At 40.8% G+C, this 13,781-nt stretch overlaps 1 protein-coding gene across 17 annotated transcripts in view; it reads right to left on the bottom strand.

The window, feature by feature from the left end:
* Positions 1 to 11,349, bottom strand: part of ZEB1 (zinc finger E-box binding homeobox 1) — a 199,340-nt gene extending 187,991 nt beyond the window's left edge. For 2 of the 17 annotated variants that reach the window (XM_081057848.1, XM_081057858.1), the window contains exon 1: positions 11,210 to 11,308. In XM_081057848.1, the coding sequence (XP_080913974.1) occupies positions 11,210 to 11,267 (58 nt within the window). In that variant the 5' untranslated portion in view covers positions 11,268 to 11,308. Of the gene's footprint in view, positions 1 to 8,456; positions 8,504 to 8,688; positions 8,876 to 9,008; positions 9,319 to 9,839; positions 9,960 to 10,192; positions 10,272 to 11,209 lie in introns of those variants that run through there. The other 15 variants (XM_081057854.1, XM_081057857.1, XM_081057847.1 and 12 more) reach the window with 14 other exon arrangements.
* Between the last annotated feature and the right edge of the window lie 2,432 nt (positions 11,350 to 13,781).

The following is a 13,781-nucleotide window of genomic DNA, read 5'->3' as shown; positions in this document are numbered from 1 at the left end:
GGAAAGCAAGCCTAAGTGGGAGATAAAAGGAGTTAGTTCAACTTTGGACAAGTCAAGTTTGAGAATCCTATGGGATATACAGGTGGAGACAACTGTACACATATATTTCAAGCTCAGTCTAGTTCTGGGCAAGAGATAAAGATTTTGAAAACACCAGCACAGCTAAAACTAAGAGCGTTGGGTTGGGTCAGACGTCTACGTGGGGCATATTCAGTGAGAAGAGAAGCAGCCCTGGGTAATACCGAAGAGGAAGCTCTAAGAAAGAATGGGAAGAGATGAGAAAACAAGAGTAATAATATGGAAGCTGAGGAAGAAAACTTTCCAGCAGAGTCAGCAATATCAAATACAGGGAAGTAAAATAAGATAAAGATGGAGAAAGGTTCATGGTTCTTGGAGGTAACTGGAGATCTTTACACTGCAGCTTCAGCAGAACAGCAGGGAACCTGTATGCAAGGAATTTAGAGATGGCTGCGTACATTTTCATGTCAAAAAAATAAAATCATGTCCCTTAATGAACTCAAGATAAATGGTAGATTTAAACAAATTCCCCATGTAAAAAGCTATGGAATGTGAAAAAGAATTGGTATAGTGCTAAACTCATTGAAACCATACAGGAAATTAGAGACCATGAAGATAACATTCACATTTTGCTTAACTATGGCCATTTTCTTTGGGCATCTTTCCCTGAAACTTTAGCCTTACTGAAGTATGTCTCCATGAATTACAAATGTGTCAAGGACATGAGAATTTTTGAAAACGCCGAGTACAACACAATTGCTCTCAGTTTAAAAACGTATAAAACCAGAACAGCAGGATTTGTGTTCCTCTACTAGCTTTAGCTTTGGTTCATAGTTGAGTACTGAAAAACATATTTTTTAAAAGATTTAAATAGAAATTCTCATATCGAATTTTGATGAGTAAAGACCAAGTTTTTGTCTCTTGCAATCTACTCAAGGCTACTTCAGGCAGGCTTGTAGATGAAGATCAAAACAGGGTAGAGACAAAATTAATCTGAAATGGATCATAGAACTAAATGTTAAAACTATACATTTCTTAAAAAATATAGAAGTACATCTTCTTGGAGTGGGCAAAGATTTCTTAGAACACAGAAAGCACACAGCCTAAAAGAATTAAATTATAAATTGGACTTCATCAAAATTTACAACTTCGGCATTACAATGAGAACATTAAGAAAATTAAAAGATGAGCCACAGAAAGGGATAAAAATATTCCAAAAAGCTACATCCAACAAAGAATATATAAAGAACTCATTACTCAGTAATAAAGACAAGCAATCCAATTAAAAGCAGACACATGATTGCAACAGTTCACAAAAGAAAATATACAAATGGCCCTTAAGTACATCAAAAGATACTCAAACATCATTATCAGTAAAATCCAAATTAAAGTAAAAAAGATACTAACACACACCTACTGGAATAGCTGAAATTAAAAATATGGACAAATGTTTGCAAGGATTGTGGCAACTAGAACTTTACATACATCAGTAGTAGAAATATAAAATGTTACATGCACTTTAGAAATCAGTTTGGCAATTTCTTATAAAGTTAAACCTGCACTTACCATATGACCCAGCACTTCTATTTCTGGGTATTTATCCAAGAGAAATATAAGCATATACCTGTGCAAAAATTTGCCTGTGAATGTTCACAGAAGCTTTATTCTATGGCAAAGAATCAGAAATCTAAATAGTAAGTCCATTGTAGGTGAATGGATGAAGAAACTGTGATATATTCATGCAACGGAATACTCCTCAGCAATACAAAAAGGATGCACTATTGCTACCAACAGTAATGTGGACGAATCTCAAAAACATTACTCTGCGCAGACGAAAGAATACACACTGTATGCTTCTGTTTGCATGAAACTCTAGAAACAGCAAACCTAACCTCTAGTGGTAAAAACCAGATTACTGGCTGCTTGGGCCAGAGGTGGGCAGGACTGACTGAGACCAGGTACCAGGGACTTTGGGGGCGGATGGGAACGTTCTGTATCTTGACTGTGGTGGTGTTTACACAGGTGTATGTCATAACTTATCAAAATGTACATGCATAATGGTGTATATTTGCACCTCAATAAAGTTTATTAAAACACACACACACACACACACACACACACACACACACACACACATCCGAACAGGGCATGACTTTAACTGTTGTCTTAAGATTTCCTTCATCTGTACCATAAAAGCACAGTAAGACAAGCATCTTCTTAAATATATTCCAAACCAAATGAGTGTATGAAAAGCTATGGACTCCACACTCCTTAGGCTTTTCAAATAGGGAATATAAAGTTTAGCTTCCTTGGACTTGGCTCCTTCATGCAACAGAGTAACACCAGACATTATCTGTCAAGTCCATGCCAATATTTTACATAACAGTAAATGGTGAGGTCTTTCCCAATATAATGCCCCTAAAGAGAGTCCAAAGCAGCCTTCCTCAAGCTGAAAGACGTCACAAAAAAGCATTAATATGAGGCTTCAGTGTACATTACTGTTCTATTACTGATTTAACAAACAGCCTTATCATTTGGCCTAGAACAACTAAGCAATGTTTGAGGTCAAAGCTGCAGAAACAATGAACAGATTTTGCAACATCATCTTATTAGATGGCTGTTTGAGCTAATATTGGGCAAGAGGATAAGAAATTAAATGTCAATTGATACAAAATATATTTAAAACAAATAATCTAATAATGTAAGCAAAAATTTTAAACAAACATTTATTGAATACTTAAAACATGTATTAGGCACAGTGCTTTATATGTCTCAGTTAACCCTCCCAACTCTGAAATTATCATACCCATATTACATACGGGGAAATTCAAGCACAAGGAGACTAAGTAACTTGGTCAAGGTGACTAAGCTAGTAAATTACAGGATCAACCCAAACTCTTGACCACTATGTTTGTTCCGCTTAAGAAAGAAATGCCATATTGAAAAGGTGAACCCCAGATGCATAAAAGTCCTAAATATGAAAGGTAAAACTACAAAACAATTAGCATATCTTTGCAATTTATGGATTAGGATGGAGTTCTTACTACCCACAAAGTCAAATTCTGACAGATTTAAATACATTAAAATTAAGGATGCCTGTACCATAGTCAAATCAACAGATGACTGACACGCTAGGAAATAAAACTACCAAGGGATTAGTCTCTCAAATAAACAGAATTCTGGGAAATGAGTAAGAAGTGGAAACCTAACTAAAAAGAAGGGCAAAGGATATGAAGAGGCCAGACATGGAAAGGATCATTCAAATGGTATATAGCATGGATATGAAGAAATGATCACTCTCCATGGCAAAAAGAGAAACATACATGAAAGCAACAATGCTATTTTAGTTAACTGTCAAATTAGGAAAATGTAGAACATTGTACAATACCAAAAATTGGTAAAATGTGAGAAAATTAGAATTTTTATAGATTTTTGGAAAAGGTGAAAATTGGTGTAGCCATTTTAGAAACAATCTGGCAGAATTTAGTGATACCAAACATAAGACTAACCTATAACCTAACAATAACACACCTGGATATATGTCTCCAGAGAAACTCTTCCACAGATGTTAGCAACATGTAGAAAGACATTTATTACAGAATTATTTGTATCTAAGAGCTGGAGTCAACCTGGACATCCATCATTAGGGGAACTGACAAGTAACTTATACTAGAGGCAAACCATGAAATACTGCACAGTTAGAAACAATGAACTACAAGTACATGCAACAACATGAACAGATTGAAAACATGCTGAGGGAAGAAAGTATAGAGCAAGACAGCAGTTACACAGAGGCAAAACACACAAAGAACTACATAATTTTACTAGAACAGAGGCAAGTACATATATAAAAACATATTAGATTGGGTACAAGTAAGAGTTGGGAAGGACAGAGTAAATGGCAGTTGAGGCTGAGAATGAAGAGGAAAAATTAAAATCCAAATAATGAGAGTATGCCTCTAAGTATCAGTAAACTAATTCCCTGCATCTGAAGTGCTTTAAGTGGTATAGTCATATTAACTATTACATTTACAGATTTATGTAAATGGTTAGAAATCCCTTTTTCTGAGATGACTGAACATTCTACACAATACATTTTCGTTTTAACTATGATAAATTTGAAAATTCATGGCATGTAGTTTTTGCTTGTTACCATCACAGATACATATGCTCCAAATGGTCTAATAAAAGGAATACTGAGCTATGAATTTGAAAAGCAGTAACCTAGTCTTATCTAACTAGTAATAGGAACTTGGCAAAGTCCTTTTACCTTTTTGAATCTGTTTACTTATCTGCTCAAATGGATTTGGATGATTCTACAAAATTCCTCCAGTCCAAAACTATTTCATTTATTTTCTTAGTTAATATTAATTCATATAAAATTATTCTCTCTCCTCCAATTATTCCCCCTCCATGACCCTCTCAAAAGTAAAAAACAACCGTATCAGGAGATTTAGAAAAATTATGTAGCAATAGGAGTGAACAGCAACTTAGATTTTTAGGGCAGAAAGGAGAAAACATTAAAGAGATACAGTGATTTTCACAATCATTTCAAGTATCGTGTTTCCCCGAAAATAAGAGGGTCTTATATTTATTTTTGCTCTAAAAGACGCCATTAGGGCTTACGTTCAGGGGATGTTATCCTGAAAAATCATGCTAGGGCTTATTTTCCGGTTAGGTCTTATTTTCCGGGAAACACCCTATCCAAGGCAGAGCAAGGCTAACTTGAGCCTAGGTTCAGACACCTACTCCTTAAAGGATTTTACCATATGCTATACCATGTCACTATTAATGCCTCTCAAGACACATGCTAAAGGGTCTTACCTAGTTTCTACTTGAAGGCTGTAAATTTCAGCTTATCTGTATCAATTTTGAGATTAAAAAATGATCTCTAAATATCTCTTCCATATTAGAAAAAATCTAAGATTCCGAGAGAATGATGATTTTTTAAATCAACAATCTAGTCACATTCAGCATTTAACAAAAAAACCAAACATTCCATTAGAGCTGTGGATTAAATGGATATAAAGACCTTAAGAAAATGACAACATATTATTGTAGGTTGGTGAACATGAATTAAGTAACAGAACATGTATTAAATAACAGAAAGATGACTGAAGAGACAAGAGAGATAAAAATGACTTCTTAGATGATGAAAACTCAAGAATCTAACAACATAATAGCTATAATACAAGTATAGACTTGAATTCGGCTTTTTCCCCCTTCCCTTTAGGAATCTTTCAATTTATCTACACGTAAATGATATACTCCAAAATATGTTTTAAAAAAATTAATGAAGTGAGTTCTAAATATTTTTTTCTCTGGAAACGATCTTAAGATAAATTTTACTTATCAGAGCATTTTGCTATTTAAGTAGTATGGTATATTGCCATATTTTCAAGGGGCCCAGTTTCAGGTTAACAAGCAGTAAAACCACCTCCATCAATGTTAAAATCTAGACATTGCTCACACCATAATCAAAATTTTTATTTGGTAAGCTGATGTCCTAAAAATACTCCCTTTAGGAATACAGTTCTTAAAATACTGCTCCATTCAAAGGAAAATATAATTTCCTACATCAATGCCTGTGTGATAATAGATCAGATTTGCTTTTAACTTGGGTTGCTAAAAAACTTTTTCTACTAGGTGTATACCCATTTACTTTCTATGTTTAACTTAAATCTAGTCCAATGATTACTTAGCAGGTAATATGTATAACATGTAGCCTTTTAAAAGTCCATTTCATTATATTTCCTAATCGGGGTACTTTTCTAATTCAAATTTTAAAAATTTTCTTTCAACAATGAGCTTTTATTTTAGCTATTATTAATAGAAATGAATATGCATTTCCTCATAAATTAGTGATTAAGCCATAAAGATTAAGAAACTTTTTTCAATCCTAAATACTATTTATACAATTTCATCAAGTCCTCTAATATCTCATTACACTTCTGCACAGTAGTACGTATCTTGTTCCAATATCTGCACAATTTTTATTCTCCTCTACTGCAATTCAATACAGGTAGTTAAGAGTAGCTAACAATATAATTCCACATCATATTGCATCTATGTTTACATCTGGCTCTAATCACATGCTTAAAGATGATTTATACAGGAAAAAGCAAAAAAAGGGGGAAAATAAAAACACAACTATGAGAAATAATTGTGCTATTATTTTTGAAATATTCCCAATTTGGTAGAACTTTCTCACCACATGCTTCAAAGAGACTAAAATTGCACACATAGGGTCCGGAATTTCAAAAATACTAGAGAAAGAAAAAAAGTACTAACCAATTTCATATGCTCTTTATATGAGGGTCATCTTAACAAGTGATTGATCCTTTCAATTGATAATATACTTTAAGTTTTCTCCATGCTACAATTATGAATGTCATGGTTTTTGTAGTAAAGCTTCCCAGTTCATAAAAAAAGTAAATGAATCACACCGAGTCACTACTGAGCTCTATTAGGAGATGACCAAATTATGTATCAGGAAATTATGTTATCAAGAAATATGTATCAGGAAATGTAAAACTGTATTTACACACACACAAAGAACCATGATGTACTAAAATGAGAAATTCACACAGGCTTACCTGAAAATTCACGTAATTCTACCTAATTCAGGATAAACAGTATTACTATTCCATTACAGTACTGGTATTGGCACATCTATAGAAACACCATTAAAAATAATTAGGGAAATAAATACTTCTAATATTTGATCAATGAAAGGCTCCCAAAAGTTTACAGTTATATCAACTTAATTATTTAAGGGCACAAACCAAAAAGACATAACTAAATTCATTAAGTCTTGTGCAACTATTTATATGTATAAGTTATAATATCAATTTACATATTTCTTGAAAAGGATTCTTTTAATACAAGCATACAATCATTAACAAATAGACTTATTTGCTGCATTTAAAACCTCTAAACCAACTTACATTCCTTAATTTACAATTGATAAATTTAAAATGTATGTACTACCTGATTCTGATTCTTAAATAGAAGGGGAAGAAACAGATATAACCGAAAAAGCACTAACATTTGAGTGACTGCCAGTTAACACCTTCATTAGTAGTTGTCTGCCAACTCATGCATAGTTTAAGTCTACATAAGTAACAGGAAAATAATTACACACTATTACCAATCAATTAATTGCAATTTTTCTTAGCATATTTACCCATTTACATCTTTTGACCTCTAAAATTATCTTTTTTGAGGCCTCTTACTATGAATAAAAAAGGTTAAAAAGTATAGTAAATATGCAAAATAAATATGGGCCAATTATTACATGTTCTTCTCCAAACCTAACAACATGAAACAAAAGATTTTTTTAAAAGGCAATAATACAACTTGTCTCAAGCAAGACTAAATTGATAGCAAACTCGATTTCAAGATTTAAAAAGCTCAAAATCATAAAAATGTTCACGTTAAAACATTCCTACCTCTCCAGTCCTATCAGAGTAGAACATGCCTATGCCGAATTTATCCAAGGCTAGTTGAAATACAGTAAGACTCAGAAAGATCCCAATCAATACAGAGGTCCCAATCAACAGGAGATAAACAGACTTATGGTACCACTACACCAATAATCATTTTTGTTAGCATCCTCTACTGGTGGTTTCCAAAGACAGCAAGTGAAAATGGTGCAAATGACAGAAAGATATGTACCTGCTATTCCATGTAAAGTGAATTAATCATCATGTGGTCATTAGTAGCTAGACTACATTTCTCCAAAATGCACATAAACACACATACATGCATACAAAAAACCACACAGAGAATAGAAGTGGAAAATGAGAAAACAGATTTTTAAAATACAATAAAGCATTACATTATAAATGGTTAAAAATCGATTTAAACAATTCTAATGCCACTCTTTTATAGATGATTAACATCATTATCATAAAGTTCCTATATAAGGTTTGATGCTTTGGCCACACCTTGCTCAATTCGTTTACCCCTGTCAAGTTACATTACTTGATTCTCCAATTAATGTCCTACTCTGCAAATATATTCCAGAAAGGAAATTAAAATATTTTACTGGAGGCTTAGCAGTTAAATCTGCACATCTTATTTTAAAATGAACAAAATTTTATATATGAATAATAGCATAAAGTATCTCCATGACTACCTGCCACCGTATACATCATTTATTTCTTCATTAAAAAAGATTTCAGACTTCACGTTTTTCCAAGCAATTCTCTCCAATAAACAACTGCAACTCAAATATGATTGCGTTGCTAAGAAATATTAACCAGCACCTACCCTGAGGTTTCATAACACAATGGCATATATAACTTCATTTTTAATTTGCAAATTATGAAGCTTAATCAAATAGCACGGCAGTAATCATCAGCAATGGATGAAATGCATTTGAGAACAAAAAGAAACACAAGGAGAGAGCCAAAAGTGACGAAAATGGAAGATACCTGTAGTAGCATAGTGCTATCTTAAACACCTTTTGTTTTCTCAGAGTAATGCATACTGCAGACAAGACATTTTGTGCTAAGCAGCCCCAAATCTGTTTTTCTAATATTAAAAACAAAGGAAAAACACTGACAGTAAGCGTGGTAAATAAATCCCTCCCTTGAGAATGAAAGCAGCAGACAGGAGGGGGCTGACATACATACAGGAGAAAACTAAACACCATCTTTTTTCTACCTGCACAAGTTGCCATTTGCTGCAGCGACCGAGAACCTCTTTTTCCTGTTGATTTCAAGTACCTTTCAGGATAGCTTTTTTCCCCCTTAAGTCATCTGTTGATATGCCTTATGGGTGTAATATTCACATCACAGGATCTTTAGGAGAAAAATCCATTCTTTCCTGCTCAGGTAAACATGTTTACAGCAGCTGCACAGACGCTGGGTGGTTCAGGCTCACATGTCACACACATGTCGTCAGCAACAAGAAAAGCCCCTTTCTATGGCGATGAACATTTTAAATAAGGTAAAAAGCGAACAACCCTTTCCGAACCAACTTACCTTTCATAAAGCCACATCAGCAACAGCGGCAACAGCTCAATACAGAACACACAGTATTTGACGCTAAAACAGGAAATTAAAATTGCAATAGCCTAGGCTCTGCTCCTTACTGTAACAAGTCATCTCTCACAATGAGGATACAAAATATTAGTTATCGATCATAATTGCTTGGTGCTTCTAAACGCAAATATTTGAATAACGGCAATCATTCGTGGGAGCACTGATTTTAATGTTGGCTCAAATATATTAAAATGTTTACGATTGTCAGGAAACATCTTGAAACAGCTTAAAAACCTTCGTATCTGCTTCTAGACAGGAAATCCCACACAAAATCTAAAATTGCCAGGAAAGGTTACAAAACCTCGCGTTTCGCATCCCAGAGGGGAGGGAGAAAAGGGAGCCCGGGCGCGGGGGAGGGGGCGGGGGGGGGGATCGCGAGAGTTTTTACTTAAACACGCATTTCCTCATTTTCTGGAAGAGACCGTGATTCCATTATAGGCGCATTTATTTCCCTACTCTTAAAAACTCGTTTTAAAAATAACGCAGGAACCCAGACAAGCCCCTCGGTCCAAATGTACGTGTAATTCCTTATATAGCCTGGGCCGCAGCCGGCGGCGGAGCCGTTGCCGCCCATTATTATACAAACAGGTACCCGGCCGGCGGGCGGGGGCCTCTCCCCGCGCTCCTGCCGCCCCCGGGCGGACACGTCTTGCCCCTCTCGCCACAGGAACTGTCCAGACAATAACAATCAGCAGGCATTTCGCTGCTGAACCGGAGGGAGAGAAAGCACAGAATCGCCCCTGAGATAAGCAAAAAATACAATCAACTTACAACGTCTCTCCAAACTGGCAAAGGCGAATGTGCTACAACCACCACATGTTCGGGTCTCTCTCTCGCTCTCGCTCTCTCTCTCTGTCTCTCTCTTTATTTATTTAAAACTCTCACGCCAGGCCGAGGGGTGTGTATTTCCCCGGCACATCAGCACCGATCAATAAACACTGCAGCTGCAGAGCGAGCAGCCGACCCGCACGTCCGTCAGTCCGCCCTCCCCCTCCCCCACTCCCCTTCCACCCGAGACCGCGAGCGCCATCCAAGCTCCATTATCCGGCTTCAGCGCTCCGAGCGTCCGGCTCAGGTAACAACTTCCCCAAAAACCGAAAGAGAAAAGAGAGAGGCGTACGCACACAGCCCCATCCCAGCGCGGAGCAGGAGTCCTCCCCGGGGAGGGAGCTCTGTCTGGGCTGCTTCCCCGTCTCTAACCAGGTAACAACTCCACACACACACACACCCGCCGCCCGGCTCGCCGCCCTCCACAGATCGCCCCCCGCAGCAAGTAGGCGCCCGCCGCCGCCCCGCCGTCCCCGCCGCCCCGCCAGCGCCCCGCGGGACGCGGACCTCCCTCGCAGGGCTCGCCTCGGCGGCCCAGGGCGCGGTGGCCGGGGCGCGGGGGAGGAGGGGCACTTAGGGACCCGCGCCTCCGCCGCGAAGCCCCGCTCCGCGAGCGCGCCGGCCGGTCCCAACTTTACCGCGGCGGGCTGAGCCCCGGCCGCCCCGCGGCGCGCCCCGCCGGCGCCCGCGCACACGCGCGCACGGGCGACACGCAGCCGGGCCACCGCGTCCCATCGCCCGCCCGCAGCGACCCACCCGGCCCGAGCCGCGGGGCCCCAAGCGACGGCGCGGGCTGGGGCCGCGACGCGCGGAAGCCACTTTGCACGGCCAGCGCCGGCACAAGTTAGTTCCCGGCTCCCGGGGGCCTGGGCGCCGAGGGCGAATACGGCGGAGGGGGCTGAGGAGGAGGGGGAGCGGGGAGGCGCGAGGGGCAGAAGAGTGGGGAAAAGTGAGAAAGAAGCAACAGCCTCTCCACCCGGGACCAGAAAAGTGGCCGCCGCGTCCCGACCGCTCGCCCTGCGCCGGGGATGCGGCGGCGCCGGCTAACGGTCCAGGGAGGCGGCAGGGGCGGCAGGAGCCGCTAGGCGGAGAGAGACCAGGTAAGAGACATAACGGTTCAGGGAGAGCGAGCGGCCGCGGCGCGGCTCCGGCAGCGGAGGGGGGCAGAGAGCACTACTTTCTACTTTCCCACTCCACTTTGCCAGTCCCTGCCCCGGCCGCCCCCAGCCCGGCTCGCCCCCCTCACCCCCGGGGCGCCCCGGCTGCCCGGCTCCCCCTGACTCCGCCGCTCCCCGGTCCCCTCCGCCACTCACCGTTATTGCGCCGCGGGTTCGCCTGCTTTCTGCGCTTACACCTGGGGCCATCCGCCATGATCCTCTCGCTTGTGTCTAAATGCTCGAGTCACCTCCTCCCCCTCCCTCCCTCCACCCCCCCACCCCTCCGCCTCCACCCCTCCCCCCTCCCCACCGCACCTGGTTTACGACACTCGCGGCTTTACGACATCACCTTCCTTACACCTAGAGCCGCTCGCTCTACGGCCGGAACCTTGTTGCTAGGGAGAGGACGGTTTGCGGCAACGCTGGAAACAGCTGTGTTTGAATCGAGGGGCGAGGGAAAAGTTTCCCTCAGGTGTCTTGGGATGGGGGAGGGAGACATTGGGAAACTGTGGGGACCTGGTCAGACGGGCGACAGGCTGTCATTGTGAGAAAGGTAAAGGAGGAGGTCCCCCGGCGTTCTGCCTCTGAGCTGGCCACACCCGCCGCGAACGCTCGGGGCTCGTACGGGTCTGACCGATTCTAGTCGGGACCTTGTGTCCTCAGTCACCGGAACAACCTGTCTTCCCTCTGCCTCAAGGGTAGGCTCCGCTCCCACGCAGCGTTCGTCCGCTCGGCGCACCCCGGGGCTCCGCAGAGGGTCGTGCCCCGGACTCCCCCGGGGAGTTCCCCGGGTTAGGAGAAGGGCAGGTCCGGGGACGGTGAAGGACTGTTTTGGGAAGCAGCCTCCGAGCGCGAGGACGCGCGGCGTCACGAGGGAGGCTACCTGACCCCCGCCCCGCCGTTCTGACTCCCTTCCCTGACACGCGTGGTTTTTCCCCTCCGGCAACCGGGATGGGAAGTGACTTCAATGAGATAGAACTTCAGCTGGACCGAAAGAGAGGCTAGAAGTTCCGCTTGCCAGCCACCTCGGCGGGGAAGCCAAATGAGTCATACCCACACCGCCCCTGTCTCACTTCCTCGTCCACAGCCGACTCACCTGTCACCTCCGCCTGCCCCCCGCCCAGCCGCCCTGCGCGGAGCGGTCCTCCGGGCTTTCCCCTTAGAGCAGTCCCACGAGATCTGGGGCGTCAAGATTCAAAGTTAAGGTGGTAACAGGCCATGGCTTACCATCTAAACGGGCAGTTATCCGTACGCAGGACGTTAAGGCAACAAGCATGGCCAACAAATGCGGTCTTTGAGACAGGTTGCTCATCTTATCTCAAGTCCCTGACTGTGTATAAATTTGGGGCATGTCCAACAGACCGTATAGATAACACCACAAATACCAAGGAAGTCAGGTCTGACGTAGTCAGTAGGATTTAGCTTTCCACTTCTCCCACCTCCCTTTCAAATGAGGGACAGTCTTGGGGACCAATTTTATGAAATCAATGAGCTGAGCTGTATTTCAAATGATACAGTTATAAATTAACAGTCTACGAATTATTGGTATAGAAATTGAGAAAACTGGAACATGACATTAGAGGACTAGAAATAAAGTTGCCCAGCACAGTGCTCACAACGGTAGGTGCTCGATAAATGCATGCCTGTGATTTTTGTCAGACCTATTGCAAGATTCTTTATTATGTTAAAAGAATCTTTTAAACACCCTCCAGAATCTTAGAAGATTCGTTAATAATCTCTTCAAACCTTTCAACTGACATTTACAGCTGAAGTCTGGTAATTTAATATTAGTTTAATCCTGAATATAAGTATAAATGAAAATTTTCTCGCTCACGTTGGCTTTGGGACTTTGAGAAGTGAATACATTATTTACGGGTGCATGAAATGTGACTGTAAATATTCTTTGCTATATATGATGTCTATATATCTACTCTCATCCTCCGTGCCAAAACTGCTCATTATTCTTAATGATCATTTAAGTACAGGCAGTTCTCTCTTTCCTCAATGCCATGTTAACTGCACTTGGGCATGTTAGAACCAGAAGGGTGTCCATGCTTTGCTTTATTCAAGTGGTAAGTTTCCTACCTTTTTATAACTGTGTAATGTTCTTCATTTGCCTTCTGGATCAGGTTATAGAATTTGTCCTTTGCCAACACCGCCCCCTCCCCAACAAACACAACTTTTTTACAGTTACCGTAATTTCCAGTCCAAAAAAAAATACTTTCTAACTCTAGCATACGTTTGGTTTATTCTTAAACTTAGGAAACATCACACACTGTTTTATCTTCCTGCCTGTCTTGTACCTCCCTACTAAGTTTCCTTCAGTGTTCATCCTCACCTTGAAATCAGAGATAAAGTGAAAGGGGCTCAGGTACAAAGTAGAAATCATTTTCTTCCATACCTTAGTGCTTACTGGTTTAGTTAGCTTGGGCCAGACTTATTTAACTCCATGTGAACAGATTTATTATTATTATTATTATTATTATTATTATTATTATTATTATTTTATTCTGTTCATGCCTGTGTCCTCAGCACTTAGCAGAATACCTAGTCACATAGTACATGCTCAATAAGTAAATATTTTTAAAATAATACTGTTGATCTTTTCAGAATCTGTTCTTGGCTATAAAATAAGGATTGTTAATTTACCTTCATCACATTTGTTCGTAGGAGCAGTTGAAATCATGGACATAAACAGCTATTTACTGTCATTTATATCCTGTCTTAT

The sequence above is a fragment of the Rhinolophus hipposideros genome, assembly GCF_964194185.1.
Source record: "Rhinolophus hipposideros genome assembly, chromosome: 1".
Lineage (NCBI taxonomy): Eukaryota > Metazoa > Chordata > Mammalia > Chiroptera > Rhinolophidae > Rhinolophus > Rhinolophus hipposideros.
The sequence above is the reverse complement of the archived record's forward strand: the minus strand, read 5'-3'. Positions and strand labels throughout refer to the sequence as shown.